The sequence below is a fragment of the Pipistrellus kuhlii genome, unplaced genomic scaffold, assembly GCF_014108245.1.
Source record: "Pipistrellus kuhlii isolate mPipKuh1 unplaced genomic scaffold, mPipKuh1.p scaffold_m20_p_13, whole genome shotgun sequence".
In the NCBI taxonomy this organism is placed as follows: domain Eukaryota; kingdom Metazoa; phylum Chordata; class Mammalia; order Chiroptera; family Vespertilionidae; genus Pipistrellus; species Pipistrellus kuhlii.
In genome coordinates this window covers 2745903-2768730 of record NW_023425438.1, presented here as the reverse complement: position 1 = coordinate 2768730, position 22828 = coordinate 2745903, and the positions used below count along the sequence as shown (strand labels likewise).

General features: G+C 36.4%; 1 protein-coding gene across 2 annotated transcripts in view; it reads right to left on the bottom strand.

Annotated features, from left to right (window-relative positions):
• GEN1 (GEN1 Holliday junction 5' flap endonuclease) overlaps nucleotides 1-22687 on the bottom strand; it is a 32768-nt gene extending 10081 nt beyond the window's left edge. For both annotated transcript variants that reach the window (XM_036434652.2, XM_036434651.2), the window contains exons 1-12: nucleotides 22335-22687; nucleotides 16632-16807; nucleotides 15765-15951; nucleotides 12364-12540; nucleotides 11166-11276; nucleotides 8565-8638; nucleotides 5557-5651; nucleotides 3247-3397; nucleotides 2930-2966; nucleotides 2758-2838; nucleotides 1810-1940; nucleotides 146-207 (exon numbers count right to left, since the gene is read on the bottom strand). In XM_036434652.2, the coding sequence (XP_036290545.1) occupies nucleotides 146-207; nucleotides 1810-1940; nucleotides 2758-2838; nucleotides 2930-2966; nucleotides 3247-3397; nucleotides 5557-5651; nucleotides 8565-8638; nucleotides 11166-11276; nucleotides 12364-12540; nucleotides 15765-15951; nucleotides 16632-16792 (1267 nt within the window). In that variant the 5' untranslated portion in view covers nucleotides 16793-16807; nucleotides 22335-22687. The remainder of the gene's footprint in view (nucleotides 1-145; nucleotides 208-1809; nucleotides 1941-2757; nucleotides 2839-2929; nucleotides 2967-3246; nucleotides 3398-5556; nucleotides 5652-8564; nucleotides 8639-11165; nucleotides 11277-12363; nucleotides 12541-15764; nucleotides 15952-16631; nucleotides 16808-22334) is intronic.
• Nucleotides 22688-22828: the final 141 nt, after the last annotated feature.

Below are 22828 nucleotides of genomic sequence, written 5' to 3'. Positions count from 1 at the left end.
TAGCACAGGGAAACTATGAAATTAACCCCGGGTACATATTTCCTCTCTATTTTTTACATACATACATATATTTTACATATGTGTACAATATTTGCTAAACATGTATGGTTTAATGTTATAAAAGCTGCTTAAACTGAATACATACCAGGCTTTTCCCACTCTATTTCAAAGCAATGAACTCCATTTCTGACCCGATTTTTAACAATTCTGAAAAACAAATTCATCTAATGAAGTCCAATTGCTGAGTTATTGGAAGTTTTCAATTTATATATTGAATAATTCAATACTCATTGATTCTTATTCTATTTTTACAATATTAAAAATATTGAAAGGAATTATTACATTGCTATTCAACTAATTTACACAGATTTTATTGTTAGGGGTGTAGGGTTTATAATTATTAGAGCATATAAATATTGTTTCTTTCATTATTATTCAGTGTGACACTTTTCCATAATAATGTTTGTTTTAAAGTCTATTCAGTTTCTGTTAATTTTGCTACATATCACTTTGGTAAATATTTGCCTGGTAAATGTTTTAAGTCTCTGTATTTTCTAACTTAATGTATATTCTGTACATGCTTTATAAGAATATTGCTGAATTTTGTTTACTCATCCAATATAATGTCTTCTAATAGATGAGATAAATCTACTTACATTTATTGTGATTACTAACATAGTGGAACTCATTCCTATTTGTTATTCTGTGTTGTCTATTATCAAGCTTTTTCTTCACTATTTCCCCCTTCCTCCTTCTTATACTCTTTTGGTTTGGTAATTTTGTGTGTGTGTGTGTGTGTTTTAATTCTCACCTGTGGCTATGATTATTGATTTTAGAAAGAGAAGGAGGAAAGAGAGAGGGAGAAACATCAATGTGAGAAATATCAATTTGTTACCTCCAGTATGTGTGCCTTTATCAGAATCGAACCCGTAACTTTTAGGGGATGGTGCTTCAACTAACTGAATCACCAGGGCTTGGTTTGATAGTTTTATTTTATGAATTGGTTGGAAGATATTGTATTTCTAATGTTTTAGTAGTTACCCTTATATGTCTACATATACACTTTGGAAGTTTCTGACCATATTTTAACCATTAAGCAATATGCAGCTATTTATATATATTTTCAGTCAGTTTATTAATTTAGCTGTGTTTTATCAATTTTGTGCTGCCCACTATTCCTTGTTAACTACATTTTTCCCCTGAGTTCAGTTTTCTTCTTGCTGAATGAAGTACATCCTTTAATAGTGCTTTTAATGAGGACCTGTGAATGGTAAACTCTTAGTCTTCATTTGTCTGAAAATGCCTTACCAACCAGTGAATAATATTCTAATAATGTTTAAGCTGCCAATTATTTTGAAATCTTATTGTCATATCCTGACATCTATTACTATTATGAAAGATGTGTGCTATCTCATTGTCTTTTCTTTGTTGCTTATCTTTTTTCTTTGATACTTTCCTGCAAACTTTTTATTTTGAAAGTTTTAAAACTTCAGAAAACTTGCAAGAATAGTACAAAGATCACTCACATACCTTTCACTGAGGTCCCTCTATTCACTTTTACATTTTTGTCCCTTTTTGGTCACTGAAATAGTTATCTGGTTAAGCCTGGCTATAATTTCTTCTACTCTATTATAACTATGTGTTCAAAGCAGAAAAGTATGTCAGAGTATGAAGTTATTATGTTATTTTGGTTGTAAGCCCTGACTAAGCTTTTATTATTCCGGGAGACCTTTCCTCTATCTTTACAAAGATATTAAGAAGAAAAATTTAGATCCTAAGATATTCAAATGCACACACACAAATTCATACCGAATTGGCTGGAGTTGATTAGAGTGTCTTCTACCAAGTTTTCTTTCTATCATGTCATAGTGGGTCAAAAGTACCAACAATTTCTCACATGCATAGTGATTGGGCCACTCCATTTTTTCAAGAGTAAATCTCTGTAAATATAATAAAAATGAAATAAGGTTTTATCTTTTGGAGACAAAGAGCACTCAGATGATATTTTTTCTTCAGAACGAACATTAAAGTATTCTCACTGACAGAACAATGAGCCTCCTCAGGAGCCAATAGTACACAGGGATTGTGAAGGTTCTCCATTTGGATGTCAGCATGATATTTCCTAGATGTTGGTAAGTTACTTAACTTCTGTCAAACTCAGGTAAAATAAAACCCAGCTCACAGATTATGAAGATTAAGTGACATTATATGTAATATGTTTTTTAAAAAAGCAAATTTTAAATGTTCAATAAATGTTGGTTACCACTATTTCTTTTGTTGATAGGAATAAGCAAGAAGTACTTATAAGTTACTGAGCCATTGTTTCCCTACCCACTCTATTAGGGATTAATATAAATAATCTCATTTAATCCTTATAGTTACTTTGTAAGATAATATTATTTCTATTTTGAGGCTAACACATATCCAGTGTCACAAAGTGAATGATAGACTATCCAGATTTAAATTTATGTAACTGATTACAAATCACAATGTCCATGCAAATTATACTACCTCGCCTAACAGAATACTCGATCCTGATATTCTTTGGCTATCAGCCCCTCTCTCTCAATGCACCCCTGAATACAATATATCTGTACAAGGTATTTAAGGTGTTTTCTAACAAACAGCATAATTATAATTTGCCTTATGGTTTGCAAAGTACGGTTACTATGTAGCAAAGAAATGAAGACAAAGTGATTATTCCTTCTATCTTCCTAGTATTCAACTTCATACTGTAAAGAATTTATTTTTAGATACCTGAAACAATAATAAATCAGGTCTTTGATACCTGATTGCCTTTTCCAATTTATCCTTGTTCAAAAGGAATTCTTGAATAACCTAACAAGAGAAAAGAAAACAGGAAACGAGACTTCAAACTTTAAAAAAAGAAAACTTCTGAAATAAACACACTTGAATTATTAATTATTACCTCATGGAATGGGAATCCCTCACAACGGCAAGCTTTTCTGAAAATAGATTATACACACGTTATTAATATAATCAGATTAAAACTATCTCATCTCATTTAATGAAAAATGTCCTTGTATAGCATCTCAGTCATCAAGTTTCACTTTGAATACTATTATATTACCATCTCCTGAAATGGCCTATATGTTTAGCAGATTCAAGAAAAGGATTTTGTGAAATGTTAATTCAGACATGGGGGAAGGCTTTGTGGAAATACTTCAACCACAGGTGTATAAAATAGGTCATGCCAGAAATGAGTAAGTTAAAAGCAAAACTTACTTCTTAATATTGTTCTCCACTGTGATCAGTTGCCTATCCTGCTCAGTTTTGTGCCACTCACAGGGACAGCAGTATTCATAATCATGCGGTTCACAATATCGATCAGTTTGACATAATTTGCATCCATTATGCTCATGATCCTTAGGTGAACCTTTAGGGCGATATTAAGAAAGTATGATTTTCGCCGAAACCGGTTTGGCTCAATGGATAGAGCTTGGGGACTGAAGGGACCCGGGTTCGATTGCGGTCAAGGGCATGTACCTTGGTTGCGGGCATATCCCCAGTAGGGGGTGTGCAAGAGGCAGCTGATCGATGACTCTCTCTCGACGATGTTTCTAGCTCTCTATCTCTCTCCCTTCCTCTCTGTACAAAATCAAGAAAATATATTAAAAAAAAAGAATGATTTTCACTGCTTTTTAGAATTATCTTCTATTATACTTTTTTTCTTGCCCTTACCCAATTTTTCAAAAATGAATACTGCCTAACAGTGTGTGGCTTATGAAAGGGTTTCAATACATTTAGGTTGACGAGAATAATGCACACCATAATTTTTCAGGTGAGGTAGATGCTAAGCAATTACTATCACCTGACACTTTGTTTCTGCAAATTCCATTATCTGAAAGTTTTTATTTATAATTTGAAATTATACATTCATAATAATCAATGAAAAAGTTGCACTTAATTTGGTAGATAAATACAATTTGGTAGGCTATAATTATTATTAAAAAAGATAACTTACTTTATAGAATAATTTATAAAATGGTTTCCTTAATTAAAATATTAAAAGAATACAGCAATTAATTCCCTCTTTTAGTGTCTAGCTCTAAGTTACCGTGTAAGTATTTTTAGATTATGCTTGGAACATGAACAAATTATGACTGTGACAAAGGTGTGGGCCCCTAGTTCCCTTTAAAAGGAAGCATGACCATCTTCATCATTGTTTTGAGAATACAGAAGAACATACATAACCGATATGACCTAACATGATCATTTATAAGTTATCAAGAAAATATAGAATGGAATCTTATCCATAAAAATTTTTTCTTCCATGATTTCAGCTATAATATAATAATGTTAATGAAAACATAGTAAGACAAATAGGTAAATGCCCTGGCTAGTGTGACTTGGTTGGTTTGAGTGTCAACCCTTGCACCGAAGGGGGTTTGATCCTCAAGTCATGGTGGGTATGCGAGGCAACTGATGGATGTTCTTCTCTCTCATATCAAGAAAGACTCTCTCTTTCTGTCTCTCACTCTTCCCTTCTCTAAATTCACATCCTCAGGTGAGAGAAAAAAAAAAAAAAAAAAAGACTAATACATAAAGCAGAATTTCTTTTAAAAGATGAACTAACATGATCTAAGTCTCTCCTGAAGTGGAAGACCTTTCTAATCTACTACGTATCAGTGACATCTTCTTCTTTTTTTAACCAAAATTAATAAAGAGAAACCAAGCTATTTTAAAAAATAATGAACATGTTTTAGAAATTAGTTTCCAGGCACTATCTTCACACAATCAAAATGCACTATAGGACAATTAAGAACCATTTCAATGAAACAAATAGTTTCAATTCCTTTTTCCCAATATTATTAGTGTATTTTTCCCCTTAAAATAGATTTCTATATTAAAAACATAATTTTAAGATCTAAGTAATTTGGATTCATAACTTGAAATTGTGCTTGTTCTATATTTATATCACTTTATTTCATTCAACTAACATTTACTGAGTGCCTATTAAGTATATACTAATGGCCTGTACCCTCTGCAATCAGGGACACCTTGGGAGATGTCCGACTGCCAGTTTAGGCCCAATCCCAACTGGCAGTCGGACATCACTCTCACAATCTGGGACTGCTGGCTCCTAACTTCTCACCTGCTGGAAACCCCCTCCGCCTGCCTTCCTGATTGCCCCAACTGACATACCCTACCAGTTGCCCTCCCCTGCTGGCCTGATTGCCCCTAACTGCCCTCTCCTGCCAGCCTGATCATCCCCAATTGGCCTCCCCTGCTGGCCTGATTGCCCCCAACTGCCCTCCCTTGCCAGCTTGATCACCCCCTAACTGCCCTCCCTGCCGGCCTGATTGCCCCTAACCACCTCTGCCTTGACCCTGCCACCATGGCTTTGTCTGAAATGTCCAGAAGATCTCCTGGTCTGATCACATTTTACTCTTTTATTAATAAAGATGACAACTCCTATCTCTGAGGATTCCTAATCTAGCGGAAAGATAATATAAAATGTAGCTATAAAACAGGGGTGAAAATGAGGGTATCTGACACTAACACTTCAAGATATCATTCCCTATGTTTGCTTACCTGGATGGGAACACACTGAGCAATGAGCTAGTTTTTTAGTAACTAGTGGTTGTTGATTAGAGTCACAAGATTTGTCTTCACTCCATTGAATAAACCTTTAAAAGAAAATGGTTTTAAAAAGTAAAAACAAACAAACACAAAAAACCCCAAGGTCACCAAAGTGCCATCTTCTCAAATATCAGGTTATTCTGTTCCCTTCCAACCTACTAACTTGTTTTCCATTTGGTGGTAAAGTTACTGTCCAAATTAGAAAAATCCTCAATTAACGTATCTCAATTTTTAGATGTGTCCCCAAGAACAGAAGAATTCCAACAGGGGAGGAGAAAGAGTGTCAGAATAGGGGAGAGGGAGAGAAAGAATGTGCGTGTGGGCGTGTGTATACTGATATATTCATTCAGCCTTTATTTTTAAAAAAAGAATCTTTACTTATGCATACATGTAGGGAGAATGATTCATATACATTTGTTTTTTATATATTTTTTAAGTGCCAGAGTATAAAACAAAGAGAATCATGAACACTTCTGTATATCAACATAAGGGTCAAGGGCAACATATAACACTAAATAAAACATGAAGTTTCTGGGTAAGAACTGTTTTAAAAATCCAGATAATTTGAAATTGTCATTTTCTTATTATCCTTTCCAAACAGCATAAGCATTACTTGTTTAATGAAAGATTTTAAGAAAATGTATATTACTGTTAAAATCTTTACTAAATAGTTAATTTAAAAAATATATATATTTTCATTGATTTCAGAGAGGAAGAGGAAGAGAGAGATACAAACATCAATGAAGAGAGGGAATCATGGATTGGTTGCCTCCTACACCCGCCCACCCCACCAACTGGGGGGATTGAGCCTGCAACCCAGGCATGCGCCCTTGACTGCAACCGAACTCAGGACCCTTCAGTTCACAGGCCAACACTCTATCCACTGAGCCACACCAGCTAGGGCATAATAGTCAATTTTTCACTAATAGTTTCGTGTCAACTTAAAACTACCAAGAGGATAAACATCGTCATAAAATGTAATTTCTGAATTGTTCCTCTACTTAGAGAAGTTAAAGTCCTAATAAAAGACTAAATTATCTCTTCAGTTTGCTGTCTAGTAACTGGCACTGAGAGTTACTCTTTAGCTTTTGGAACTTCTAATTCATATATTACAAAGACCAATGACAAGCGTGTTAAAAATTAGCATTAATTGATGCTGGCTACTGGATAAATAATAGAGATTCAAATGTTAAAAATATACAGGGGAAAAGTTAGTCTAAGCTAATAAAATTTAAAACATAATTATAACAAAAAATGTAATTCCATTCTTTTCAAATGTTAACAACATTTAATAAAATGTTGCCAAAAGTACAAATTTGCTAAAATGACATGTAGCTGGACAAGGACCATTTTTGCTTGTTTTTTCCCTTTTTGTACTAGTTTTCACAAATCCCAAATAATTCCTTAACTCACCTCTATGCCAAAGAATACCTTTTTTTCCTGCTTTGGCACAGTAATCACTGATCTCAATAATGAATTTATTGAAGGCTTAGAGCTATCAATAGCTTTTCAGCTGAAAGAGAAGTATTATAGGAAAAAGCACAGTAATTTGAAATGGTTTTCATTATTATTCCTTCTTGATTTCTACAACTTGTGTTTCCTTTCAAGCACTCACCATCTCAAACCTAATTGGAGGCCATGGCTGGTTTAAGTCTCCAGTGTTCTCATTTTTTCCTTTATTCACTCTATTTTATCAACCTTAATATTAATTTTCATCAAGTAAATCTAGTTCACTAGTAGCATAGTTTGTACATTTCAATATATTCTTTATCTTAACTGGTTCAAACCAGTTAAATTGTACAGTCTAAATTAATTTGAATACATATATTCTTATATGTATGGTTATAGAACAAAGTAAGTCAAGTAAAAGTTTTGATCAAGTGTTACTTATTAAATATTTATAACATGTTAGGCATTTCATTTACAAAAATAAGTTCAATATCAAAGTATTTTATATAAAAATAACTTTAAGGATAAAACTATTTTAATGTTACATTATCTTTACTTGGTAGTAAAATAGTTTAAAATAGCCCATAGCAAATGCCCATGGTCATAAATAAATACATTTGACATCTACTTGTGTTTACAGTGAGCTAGTAATATTGAAAAAATATATATAGTATGGCTTAGGGTAGGGGTGTCGAACTCAATCAGAGAAGGGGCCAAAATCTAAAATCCAGCCTAAATCGCGGGCCGAATGGTTTACTGAACAGTCATAAACTGTCATTGTGATGGAAACGCAGCGGAGTGCAGTGATGACAGCGCGGTGCGGGCCACATTGCAAGGCCTGGCGGGACGGATTTGGCCCGCGGGCCTTGTGTTTGACACATGTGGCTTAGGGTATACAGGGGTTGCTTTAAAGTTGTATGTGAAACATAGAGTTTATTCTTGCATTATTATTTATTAACTATTGTATTATTTTCCATATGTAAACCTACTCTTGCCCACCCTTACTTTGGAAAATTTCAAACTAAAATTAAGATATTTCAAATGAAAATATAAATCAGTTTAAAAATACAAAAGCTTTTTTGGGGAAAGCATAATACTTTTTGTAATCCTATATAATAAAAGACTAATATGCAATCCACCAAAAGGCGGAATGACAGGTCGCTATAACGTGCACTAACCACTAGGGGGCAGACGCACAACGAATGGAGCTGCCCCCTGGTGGTCAGTGCACTCCTAGCGCAGCTCAGCCAGAAGCCAGGATCACAGCTGGCTAGCAAAGTGGCTCACAGCGGAGGTGGCCTTGGCAAGAGCCTCTCCTGCCTCCAAGGCAGCTCTAAGGACCCCTTGGTGGATATCCCCAAGGGGACCCGGACTACAAGAGGGCACAGGCTGGGCTGAGAGGACCTCCCCCCCCCCCCCCCCCACCAATGCACGGAGCCTCCGTAATATTCACTACAAAATTCAACAAGAATAAAAGTCTGATGTCACAAGAAAACTTAATTTTTAGTTACCTCTGAAGTAAACTCTGCCCTTTCAAAATCTGTATAAGTTTTAATGCTTGCTCTTTTCCAACTCCAGGGACGCCCTTTCAGAAAGGGGGAAAGAAATTCAAATGTTAATCATTAGAAAATAAATAAAGTACATTAAGTTCATTCCAAAGAAGTTGGTGCAACTCAAAGAATGTTGGTAACTCCGTAATGACAGGAAAAGATGTGCAAAACACATTGCTGTGTGTAAGATGAAAACCACGAACAGCCTATGGTCTGATCTAGATTTGCAAGTTAAGTAACAATTATATTGTTAATCTATTCAGAGGAAGACAGTCAGAGGATTATATACCAAACCACCGATATTTTTTTGGTTTTTTTTTTAGGGGAAGGAGAACAGAATTTTAGAGGGCATTCACTTTCTTTGTTAATGATTTGGGTAATACTTTTATTTAAGCTAACTTTATGTTATATTTGTAATTGGAAACAAGCATGTCATTTAATGATATGAAATTTAATATTTAAAGACCCAGATGTCAAAAAAGAACAAAAAAAGAGTTCCAAGTTAAGAAAATTAAAACAAACTCTAATTTTATCATAAATTAGCATAAATTCACATGATAATTTCTGGTTTAAGTTGAGGCTTCCAGTTCCTCTAAAAGTTTGTGAGTATGTCTTTATAAGTAAGGCTGCTATTTAGCCAATATGCACTGGAATAGACATACCAGTCTTAAAATACTCCTCAAGCGTCCTGAGTGCCTGCTGGCAAACCCTCTAACCTGAATACCCTTCCCAGCCCACTAGGATCCTGTACTAAAATGGTAGCACATGGCACAACAGACAGCAACCACAAGCCTATGTCCTCCGTATACCAGTTGCCTAACATTTTGTGTATTACTCTTTTTGTATCAGTACTTAGCTACGTTTTAAAATTTTGAAGACAAATTGACCAAATGGCAGAACAACCAGTTGCTTTAACATGTACTGACCACCAGGGGGCAGACACTCATTGCAGGAACTGTCCCCCGGTGGTCAGTGCACTTCTACTACAAGGGGAGCACTGCTCAGCCAGAAGCCAGGCTCACCACTGGTGAGCGCAGCACTAAGGACCCCTCGGGGGATGTCCAGCTGCCAGCGGGGAATGGGCCTAAGCTGGCAGGTGGACATCCCCCAAGGAGTCCAGAGCTGCGAGAGGACGCAGAGCAGGCTGAGGATGCTCCCCTCCTCCCCCGCCACCAGTGCATGAATGTTGTGCTCTAGGCCTATACTATAAAAGGCCAAAATGCAGAACGACCAAATGGCAGAACAACTGGTCGCTATGATGTGTACCAACCACAGAGGGGCTGCCCCCTGGTGGTCAGTGTGCTCAGCCAGAAGCCCTGAGCTGGGTTCACCACTGTTGAGTGCAAAGGCAGTGGCGGGAGGGACCCCTCTAGTATTAGTATATAGTCTTAACAATCTTTTAAGTTAAAGAACAATATAAATATTATAGATGGCAATTTGGGTTATGATGGATACAAATGTTCAAAACAGCTAAGGCTAATGCATAATGTAACACCACTGTAGATAAAGTTGGTTTCTTACATTCAACAGTAGGCTGCTTCTAGTCTTTAGGATTTAATAATTACAAAAGGGAAATATAAATTTTCTATTTCAGAATTACAATTATAATAAAATAATTATTTTTTGTGTTATTTAAAAATCTCATTCCTCCTTATTAGTTTTTTTTTTATTTTTAAACTTGATTTCACCATCTGGTCACATAAATTAGAAATTAGAATTAATAATTTGACTTATTTTTCCTCTCTCCTAAGCTCTAGCTAAAAAAAAAAATTGCTATTTTTCCTCTCTCCTAAGCTCTAGCTAAAAAAATTATATGTCCTCCATCTCTAGATCTCTCTTGGGGATAGCATAGACAGTATAGTATGTGAGGGATTCAGTAAGAAGAGATGATCAGTAGGGACATAATAATGGGACTACATAATAAGAGCTATAATAGAGTAATTTTATATTTTTAAATATAGTATTTAAGAATGGGGTTATCCTCATAATTCTTAATCACTCACTGAATATACCTACTTGTTACAGAGCATTATACTAGTATTGTGCATGCTAAGAATAAATAAAAGGTTTTCTGAACAAAATTGAATGCAGCACGAAAGGATGAATGGCTTATCCCAATAATCATGTAGCCTAGCAACAATAATAACAACACCAAGCGTGTGCACAGCGGGGAAAGCTAAAGACTGAAAACCAAAAAACAGATAAAACAGTGATAGAAACTAACATTAGCATGACACAAGAAAAGAATAATTCCTCTATTTCTTTAAAAGAGTAGTTGAAATTTGAATGTGAATTCTTAATCTAGAGCAAAATTCTTAATCTAGGTTATGAGATTCAAACTGTGATAGTAATTATTATTCTATTCTCATTTAGAAGCTTCAGTGTTAGAATGAACCAGCTTTTTAATGCCATTTGAAATGCTGATTATTTTAGTTATTGAATATTTTATTATGCCTAAAATTATCATCTAAATTAGGTTCTTAATCATATAACAATACTGTATTTATGCAAATCGAAAGGAATGAAAAAACCCCACATGATGAATAGTGAATTTCAGTGTACCTTTGGAAGATAATCACAGCCAAGCAGTACTGCCAGTCCAACCAGAGCATCTCTATCCAAACCTAGTTTACTCTTAACCGATGACATTGTATAACAGTCAACATGTGGGTCCTAAAAGAAAGCACAAATTTGTTTAACCTTCAAAATGTAAATGTTTATACATTAAACAGCATTACAAAAATGCATCAAAGGTGTCTTGAAGTATTTAATTATTCCCAAATGTTTAAAAAGAAAAATTATCCTAATAACCAGAATCTTTGTAGAATCTAAAACCTTTAATATCTGGAAATAGTCATAGTTTCAAAAATAGCTAAACATTTCAGTATTCATTTTTTCCTTCTTTATTATTTTCTGTATACAAAAGTAGATTTTCATTTTACAAAATTAAACACTTTAAAATATATATTACTGAAAGAAAGCTTTCCCTATAATTGCAATTTCTAAAGTTAACATTAACAGTGTGGTACATATTCTTCCAGAATACCTTTTCTTTTACACACATGCACAAATATTTGTTACTAAGCAAATTTTAAGTAAAAACAGGATTATATAAAAGAAATATTTTGCAACATTTCTTACCCACTAATATATGTATTTTTAATGTTAATACTAAATACCATTTTAATAACTGCTTACTCTTACATTATATCAATTCTAGGGAAGTGTTTCTCAATGGGGATACTATAAGCATTTTCAGAGATCACAGAATTGTCTGGCAAGAGATTTAGCTTTCCTGGCTCCAATCCATTGAACGTCTATAATCTCCCTTTTCCAACCTTCAATAGTTATAAACAAAATGTCCCCTTGTAGTAGCTCCCTAGCTGAGAACCATGACTATATTTAACTGTTCCCTGTCAATAGGCGTTTGGGTTGCTTATCAAATTTTTGTGATTACTGACATTGCTGGAAATAGTAACCTTGCATACCTCTCCATGCATATTTGGAGGTGTTTTTGAGGATAAATTATTAAAAGTAGAAACTCTGGGTAAAAGCAATAAATTTCATATGCAATTTTATAATATGCTTTTAAAACTAATTTAGAATTAAAGTATGTGAAAGAAGTCAAACCCTTGAGAGAGAAATCTACACTTCAAAGAGAATGAACTATGTGGCAATGATATTTAATAACAGTAATAAGCACTTTTTCTAATTAATCAGTAATCTCTTTAAATACTGACAGAGAGGAAGAAAAAAACACCTTGGTGTTCATAGTGAAGTTCCTATAAACAGTCTGGGCCCCGTAGAGGAAAGCATCCCCGTCATTGGTGAGGCAGCCGTCCACGTAACCGCTGGCATCAAGGTAAGCGCACATGGCTTCCGCTTCCCCAGCAGCTTGGACCCAGGGAATTCCTAAGCATTCCAGCAACTCAAGACACTGAAAAGAAAAAGGAGGTGCAAGAAATCTAAGAACACTGCTATTGCTATTTTTTTTTCACTTACTTTTCTATATTACAAACTAGAGGCCTGATGCATGAAATTCGTGCAAGGGGCTTGGCCCCTGCAGCCCCAGCTTGCCTCGGGCCCTTGCAGCCCCAGCTTTGTTCAGGTCACCGGAAGGATGCTCATTCGGCAGTCCGGTCTAATTAGCATATTACACTTTTATTATAGATGTTAACAGTGTTATATAGGTGTCTTACAAGTTATGATACTTGCTTAATAGTATCTCAAGATTCTGGAAATATCTTTTAAAAGATTAATCACATTAATATTTATGTCTGCAAAATTACAAAAATTCTCACATGATGTTGTCAATGTAATATGAGGTGATTATACAATTTGGCTTGAGGCTTTAAAGTTCTCTTCTTTTCCTCATATCATCTCTCCCTTATAATGAAACAAATGGTGGAAAACCACAGAGGTCAGCTGTTGATGTGTTCCTTGGAAGTCAAATGTCTGTGCAGAATGTTCCTATCAGTTTGCTGATGCATAAATAATCCTGAATTTTCTTTGGATTATTAACTTAATCCAACTGAGAATATTGTAGTCTTATACCCCAGTGTATTCTTTCTTGTCATGTATAATTCTCAAATTCTATCACTGAAGAATACTGGGTTAGGTGAAGAAACCAGGGCATTGTAAGTTTGGAGAGATGACAGAGTAAATATCATCTCTTTTGCTTTAACTGATCAATTGCTTACATGCCATATTACATAAGAAAATCCTCTGCCAGATGTTGCCCAACGTGGACAAGGTCCAAAGAGACAAAGTACTATGTTGACAAAAAAGGAACTTTTCAGAAGACAAGTTTTGTTACAGGTATTGTTTTATGGCAACACTATAGTTACTTCAACTTTCCTCTAGATAAGAAAATTCTTTCATAATAAACAAGAGTTTGAAATTTATTTTAGATTCCAGTGCTATTTGTCATTTCAGCTCTTCAAAAACCAGCAGAGAATTTGTGATGAGGCTGGTTGTAAATTTCCCTACCCTAAGGCCCTGTTCCATGAGGGTGTATGTGGTGTTGTAAGAAGACTAATTTGTGCCTTTCATGCTTATAAATAAAAGTTGGCAGTGGAGTAGGAGGAAGTAAGGCCTAGTAACTGAAGGTACAGAAATATGAAAATAATAGGCAGGTAACACTGAGCAAAATGTCTAAGAACACCCCAATTATTGTAATCCTATATAATAAAGAGGTAATATGCAAATTGACCATCACGCCAACACAAAAATTGTCACCCCCATCTGGTCAAAGATGGCCACCCCCATGTGGACAAAAGATGGCCACCACAAAATGGCCTGCAGGGGAGGGCAGTTGTGAGGAAACCAGACTTGCAGGGTAGGGCAGTTAGGGGTGACCAGGCCAACAGGGGAGGGCAGTTAAGGGCAATCAGGCCAGTAGGGGAGCATCAATCAGGCTGGCAGGGGAGTGATTAGGCAGTGATCAGGTTGGCAGGCAGAAGTGGTTAGGAGCAATCAGGTAGGCAAGGGGTTGGGAGCAAGCACTCCTGTATTGTGAGAGGGATGTCTGATAGAATCGAGCCTAACTGGGCAGTTGGGCATTCCTCGAGGGATCCCAGATTGGAGTGTACAGGCTGGGTGAGGGACACCCCCACCACCATCACCACCATGCACAAATTTCATGCACCGGGCCTCTAGTAAAGAAATAAAAATGGAGTAATTTTCTAAAAAAAAGAGAGAGAGAGAGAGAGGGAGGGAGGGAGAGACTACTTTATTCTGGGCATTTAATGCTCTAAGTATGTGTACCATGGTTATTTTCAGTAACTGTTTACAGAAGAAATAATGAGAATCCAGTACGTATATTTTCTTCAACTATTGATAGTCATTAAGGTGGAATAGCTACTAATTAAAAACTTTTTTTTTTTTTTAACTCACCTAAGAATAAAAAACAGAATTTCAGGAGAAAATGATTATTAACTTACATAATACCTTTTAAAGAAATAAATTGTAAAAAAAACAAGGATATGAATTAAAAGCAAATATGATAAAAAGTTTATATCTTTAATATCGAAAGAACTTGAATAACAACAACAAAAACTTAAAACTTTAAGAGATAAGTGGGGCAAAGACCATTATCCATAGAGGGACTAAAACTAGGTTAAATGTTTAACCTCACCATTAAAAGACCAATACATATTAAATATGTATATATATGTATTACATAAACAAAGAAATATCTTTGATTTTGAATACTAAGTAATACAAAGATAAATCTCCTATCATTCTGTGTTCTTATGGGTGCACTGAAATTGCTTATTTCATATCTATACTGGTGGAAAATAATTGGTAGTAGCTATAAAATCATTGGTCTATCTATCTCATTTTGGGTAATTTTAAAAATCCCAAATCACCAGGAAAAAACTATGTACACAAAAAATGTGCATCGTAATTTCACATATAATGGAAGAGCTAAAAAGTAAACAATATATACAATCCTGAGTAATGATTTTATAGCCTCATAAATGTAACAAGAGGGAAATATGAACATGACATATTAAATGAAAAGTCCAAGATAAAAATTATTTATGTATTATAATGGCAAGTTTTAAAAATATATACATTTGAAAAAAGATAAAATAATAGCAGTTTCTTATTGTTTCCATAATCTATGAAATGGATAATTTCTTTTTATGGATAATTTTTTAACTTTTATAAAAATATGTAACATTTTATAAGTAATATGTAAATACATTAAAATATAACAATAAATACTTTTAAAAATGACAAAGCCCTAAGAAAGTCAAATATGTAAGTTCAATGCATGAACTATCATCAATTCTGAATGAGTGAAGTATGAATTAATGGATCTCTGTTCTGGGAATTCTTTTTAGTGATAAAGATGTCATTAAGGTAACATGTATCAAGTCTCTACTATGTACTAGTTAATTAGATATTAGATATTTGGAGATTTTCTCTAATTTTCAGTACATCCCTGCTAAGTATTACTATCCTCATTCACACAATAGGAAACTTTTATTTTAAATAAGTTAAAAACTTGCAGAACACCTTAGAGTTTCAAGATGCGAGAGCCAGGCCTTGAACTTAGGTCAGTTTCACTCCAAAATGTAAACTCTTCTCTACCTACATTGGCCTTCTATATGCAGTACAATAAGAATGATCAAATCAGATCCAAATGCTCACCTCTCTTAACACTGATTTAAAATGTGATCTCCCTGTTTTCTGAGACCATGTTTTTCCAGAAGGCCCATACCGAATTTGATTCCTCTTGTTTATGACATCAGCTTTCAGCTTTGGGGGTTCTCCTTCCATAACAAACACCAGTTTTACATCCATTAGTGTTAAATGTGAGATACGAAAAAATAAGTTCCTGAAATATAAAAATTAGTCATATATTAATCCTCATATATTAATAGCAAAAGCCAACATAGCAGCATGCCGTTAATGGCAAGAACATTAGACTAGTACCTAAAAGGTTATATGCAATAACATTTTATGTATCCTATTTTCATGGGACTCAGAAACCACTGAATTTTTTGTTTTTTGAATGTTTTTAAGCAAGGGAAACTTAGGATTGTTTTAATTGCTATATGGAAAATGGTGAGGAAGAGGAAGAGGAGGAGGAGGAGGCAGTGGCGGCGCTCAGAACTGAGGGAGGGAAGCCGGTGAAGAAGTCATTCCGCTGTATAGATGAGAGATGATGTTGGCACACACTGAGGTGGTGCCTCTGGACAGTAACGTCTATGAACAAACACAGAAGTTTCTTTTGGAAGAACTGCCAATACTTCTGAGCGATTGGACATTGGGCCAGGTAAAACAGGGAGAATGGCTCCCAAATTTCTGGCTTATAGTCATGGCAACAGCCAAGTAATATATTAAATAGGCAACTAAGTATGTGAGTCTAGAGTTCAGAATGTAAGAGGTACAAATTTGTGAGTCATCAATACAGAGATGGCAGATTTAGGCACATTAATATCTTTTAAAATCTCAAAACCAAGACATGAATTATTTATGCAATCATACGTTTATATTCTAAGAACATTACTGTACCTGAGGTGGGGCTTTGTGACAATTCCAATCATTTTTTTGACTGTCTGTGCTTCACACACCCAGAGGCTCAGATCAACAGCAATGGTTTTCCCACTAAGACTACTCAAGTGGATGTGCTGCTTAACAGGCTCCAAAATTTGCCACAAGTCACTCACTCCCATTCTGGTTATTATCGGCTGTTATTAGAAACACACTTTTCAAAAATTGTTATTAAACACAAAAACTTAAAACAGGAATTCAAGCAGTATGTTATGCATTACATAAGAATAATTCACAAATAGAGGATTCTACTTATTTCTTTCACTTGTCAGCTTTTTGGAATCAACTAAGAATACTTAAGCCATTAAAATGGTGGTAAATGGCCCTAACCAGTTTAACTCAGTGGCTAGAGCATCCGCCTGCAGACTCAAGAGTCCCAAGTTCGATTCCAGTCAAAGGCATGTACCTTGGTTGCAGGCACATACCCAGGAGGTAGTGTGTAGGAGGTAGCTGATCGATGTTTCTCTCTCATCGATGTTTCTAACTCTCTATCCTTCTCCCTTCCTCTCTGGAAAAAAACCAATAAAATATATTTAAAAAATAAAAATAATAACAATGGTGGTAAATGACATACTGGCTATAAAATGTTGATGCAATGAATGGATTATAAGTAATTTACATGTCACCAAATCTGGGTTTCTTTGCAGTACTTAAAAAGTTATTTTTATATTTAATATAATTCAAATATCAATGGTGTCCTTTGTCCTTCCTCATTCTTCTCTCTTTTTTTCTATGTCTTCTTTAGTAGCAGCTGAGAATAAGATTTTTTCACATGGTTACCTAACATTGTATAAAAAATAGAAAATAAAAATTACCCCCCAAAAAATAATGGTGATCATTGGCTTTGTTCCAGCTAATAACAAGAACAAACGCAAGACAGGTAGAAAAAAGAGATGCTGTAAATCATATTTATCTTATTGAAAATTGCTTCCTTGATTTTCTTTTCTTTTTTTTTTAATATTTTTATTGATTTTTTTTACAGAGAGGAAAGAAGAGGAATAGAGAGCTAGAAAAGTCAATGAGAGAGAAACATCGACCAGCTGCCTCTTGCACACCCCCTACCGGGAATGAGCCCGCAACCAATGTACATGCCCTTGACCTGAATCGAACCTGGGACCTTTCAGTCCACAGACCGACGCTCTACCACTGAGCCAAACCGGTTTCAGCCCTTCCTTGATTTTCAAACAAGCCTCTATCATGATCAGGAAAAACAAAAAAAACATAAGCAAGGATCCATGCAAACAAAGCAAATAAACCAAGGGGGAAGGGGGAAGAGGTTATTGAAGGAAACGTTGAAGACAGAAAATAGAAACTCGAGGTATATGGAATTATCTCTTCAAAGAGCGTTGAAGGCCTTTTTAATTACAAGGTCTCATGTGTTCATAGTGGAAAAATAAAAAAACTTTAAAAAACAAATTTTTAAATCACCCATACTTACACAATCCAGATAAAACTATTGCTAAACTCTTTCTATGCCCATGACATTTGAAAAACAAAATTGGCTTAAATTCTGCTATTGTAATAACCTCTTTGGTATTTTCTATAGGCCAGTTTTTCCTTATTAAACATCTATATTTGTTTTTTTTCTTTTGTTATTATTTGATAAAAATATAATGCAGCATTTGAAATGATTCAATCTGACTACACATACATCCAGATTATCATCCTCTCAATAACGAACTTCATTCCAAAACACATTCCAAAACACAAGGTTGGATAAAAAATAAATAAATAAATAAAAAAGTCAAAAAGTTAATGCAAAACCATTCTAAATAAAAATACTATATTGTTGTTCCTTTAATCCAAGTATATTTTGTGCACTCATTTTTATGAAGAATTGCAGAAATATTTGCTGATATCTCAACATACAGGGCACATACAGATTTGAATGCACCATTAATTAGGTAGTTAATGGTGGCTCAGTGCTAACATTGTCGATTTCACATCAAGAAGTCCCACTGGTTGGAATGCACACTACAGCATAGACTCAAGAGTTGAGATTTCATCCCTTTGTTAATGTGAAAAATTGCACTTACTTCTGGAAAAAGAGTGAGGCACACACATTTACTAAGGCATTATTATGAACAGAAATAAGACTTAAATATTAACGATCAGAACACATAAAATTAAAAGAAAAACCCTCAAAGTTTGAGGGGGAGTTTATGCTTTCCTTTTCTTTGTGAAGCAAGGTGCTTACTGGAATTGACTGTTATTGAAGGAAATTACGCAATTCTTCTTTCCAGAGGACAATTATCATAACTGATCTTATTTTATTTGTATGTAACCCTGACTCTAGCTGTCAAATTTTAAGTGCCAGTATCTTCTGACTTAGCAATAGCTCTCCTAGGAATTTATTTTACATCTTAGGTGTGTGCAGATGTATGTACAAAGATATTCACTGTGGCATGTTTTTTTTCATCCTTTCCCGAGGATTTTTTTTTTACTGATTTTTAAGAAAGAGGAAGAGAGAAACACTGAGCCAAACTGGTTTCAGCAACCTAGTCATTTTTAATTCTTTACTTCATTCTCTAATAGCCCCTTGATCAGCAAGTTATCTATCTCCAAAATCTATACTAAGTCCCCATTTCTAATGACACTCCCTAGTGTTGCCTGTGTATGACTTTAATAGTCTCCCAACTGGCCCCCTGCTTCTAGCTTTGTTCTGTTCTCCACCCCACGTAATCATTCTAATGACGCCAGAGTAACCTTGATTAAGAGCCTAAAATATTAAAATCATCATCTCTTTGGTAATAGTGAATTTCCTTAAAGGTGATATAACTTTTGTCACAAGTTAATTTACATCTTTAAATATGGTGCTACCTTAGAGCCAGTTGTAAAATGAAAAGAAAAGAAAAAACTTTTTTTTTGTAAAATTACTGTTTCAGAACACTTTTTAATGTAATTTAGTATGTAATTTAAATGAAATTTAAAAGAGTCTTAAAATACTATTTTAGGGTTATCTTCAGTAGATCTGCATCTTAAGTTGTCTAATTTTCTTTTGAAAAGCATTTATGTTCCTTGTGAAAATAATTCATAAAAGCAGAAGAATATTAAAAGAAAACCTCAATAGTTCTGAAAGGATAAAATTATGTAAAATGTCTGTTTTATGAAAAATAACAACAGAACATATTTTAAGATGGCAGTTCATACAAAATATGTATTTCCATGACCTACTGCTTTCTTGTTACTTTCTTTGCACCACTCCTTCTTCCAAAGTGACATTAAGTACCAAGAATATAAAAGCAAATAAAATTCCAAAAAGGGACAGAATGCAACAGCTCTTAAGATATTCAAGTGCAACTACACTCAAAGATAGAACAAATGGTTTTTGCATGAGGTCATGATCACTCTGATGAGGTTACTTGAAAATAACTCATAAAATTTAAAAATATTATACATGTCAAACTCACCCAAAGCTATGTATCATTTTGCCTTACTTTTTTTTTAAATGTGGTGAAATTTGAAATTTTTGTGGTGTGAGATTTGATTAGTCTCTAGTTTTATAATGTAATAATTTGATGTCAATCTGATCATGCAGTCTATGTATATTACATATAAAAGTCTCCTAACATTCACAATTCTTAAGATTTAGAGTGATACATGATTACTTATGTGAGTCAACAGTCAGAATAACCCATAACAAATAAATTATAACCTATTAGCGGCTTCAGTTTATTTAGTTTAGTAAAAATGCACTGTACTTGGGATAAGAAATCTAGGATTTTGGTTTTGGATATAATATTGACTAGCTGTATACCCTTGGGAAGGCACATTTAACTGCTCTCCAAAATGAAGGATATTAACAAGATGAATTACAAGATTCTGACATCCTTGAAGATCATGACCAATTTTGGTAGCTTGATACCAGAAAGAAAAAAAATCCAATCACTCTATTTCAGATATTATTACTTGGCTGAAAGAACATGAATTTCTAGTTTAAAGAAAGTGCTTAAAATTCACATTAGGTTAAAACAAAAACAAATCCTTTGATGTAACCATATGGTGCTCATAAATCAATTTATGCTCCTAAAACTTCCTTAAAAGCTAATAAGCTTTTATTGGTTGATTATAAAACTGAATGAGGTGAGAAAAGCACAGAAGCTTGCTAATGCCAATAATGAATCAAATTTTTAAAAAAACATAAAAAAAGGTCTGGTTCATGCAAAAATACATTTTATTACTAGTAAAACAACAGTTTTGCAATTTTACTCAGTTTTAAGCCAAAACATTAGAAACTTATTTAAAAAATTGTACTGTATGGGATTTCTCACATAATTTCATTAATTTTTTTTTAATTCCGTCAGTTTTATTTTCATATGAATTTAGTTCTAACTTTAAAGCATAATATAATCTGGGCTTAACTTAGCTATCCATTAACAGTAATTGCTTACTATTTATCGCAAGTGCTTTTAAGTGCTGGAGATACAATAATAAAAGATTAAGCCTTGAATTCAAGTAACTTAGTAGAAGTGAGACTAGAGGTAAAAAGAATTATAACAATGTGACAAGTACAGGTACAGACATAGGAGAGGGAACTGCTACCAACCAACTCTAGGAAAGCTACCTAAAGGAAGTGACATCAAAGCAGACGCCTCCCAAAGTTTCCCTTTGTTTACCAACAGGACCCCTTAGCCTAGATGTCACAGCGTTTCTGACTGTTTAGACTATGTCATACTTATTGTATCAAGGCAAGGACCATCATGGGACTACAACATATATATTTGATTATCTTCAAAAGTAAAAAGGTGGCTTTGGTGGAAGGAATTTCACTACCAGACGTCTGACATCCACTTGTCTGAGGGTGCACTGGGGTAGCGGTCAATGCCACTGTGTCCCCATCAGGAAAGGAAGCCAGAAAGATTGCTGCGTGAAGCGTTGCGCACAGACATTAGAAGTGGGTTAAGGTCGGGTGCAGAAGGGCGCGGAAAGCGAAGTCAAGGCCCTTCTGGACCCGACCTTAACCCACTCCTAATGGCCCCGAGATTTACTGAGCAGCGTTACAGTACAGGCCGGCGCGGTGGGGGGGTGAGGAGGGAGGAAGAATGGCCGTTAGTTAACCATCATGCCTGAAGGCAAGTGCTGTCATGGAAGTAGTTTTCCCAGCACCACGTTTACACTGACAAAGGGGGGCGGGCGAGTATGTCCCACGGGGATCAGTAGGCTGGCCCGGAGGGCCTAGAACAGGCGTGGGCGTCGGCCGCACAGGGTGCCCAGGGGAAGGCCGTGGAGGACGCAGCGGCCTTGGCAGAGAGGTTAGAGCCCGAGGGGCCGGGACACCGAGTTCCCGCCCCGGGTCAGCTCCGGGCCGGAGGCGCAGGGGCTGGAGCCGAGCCCGGGGGTGGAAGCCGGGCCGGGGGTGGCGGGCCGCGGACACAGGGCTCCCCGCTAACCACTGGCCAAAGGGCCGCGGACACAGGGCTCCCCCCGAACCCACCGGCCAAAGGGCCGCGGACACAGGGCTCCCCCCGAACCCACCGGCCAAAGGGCCGCGGACACAGGGCTCCCCCCGAACCCACCGGCCAAAGGGCCGCGGACACAGGGCTCCCCCCGAACCCACCGGCCAAAGGGCCGCGGACACAGGGCTCCCCCCGAACCCACCGGCCAAAGGGCCGAGGGCCAGTGCCGGGCCCCGGGGGCCGCCTCTGCACGGCCCGTGGGACTTACCCCGACAACCCCTTCTCCTCGGCTCTGGAAGGCGCCCCTCCGTCGTGTACCAGTTTGGCCCGAGTCCTAACTAGCTGCTTTCCGTTTCTCAGTTTAATCTTCTCCCCAAAAAGAAAACTAAAAAAAATGTCCGCTTCCCTTCCCCACGCAGAAGCAGAAACCCGCGGCCAGGTCGCAGCGCTCGGACGCGGAAGTCTCCCGGGAGCCCTTCAAATCCGGCGCCGCCGCGCGAGGCCCCGCCCCTTCCGGGAAGTGGCGGACCGCTGCCCCCAGCCCCGACCCGCCCGCCCGCCAGCTCCGGGCCGCGCCGTGGTACGCATGCGCCGAGCTGTTGCTGGGCCTCTGGGCCATCTTCCCTCTCATTTAGGCAAATCATCCCCCCCCCCCCCCCTCCCTCTGCGCGCCGCCCGGCGTGCGTCCGGCCGCGGCGCAGCAGCCCCAGCTGTTCCCGGCTTCCCTCCCCCCCCCCCCGCCGCCGCCCGGGGGCACTTCCG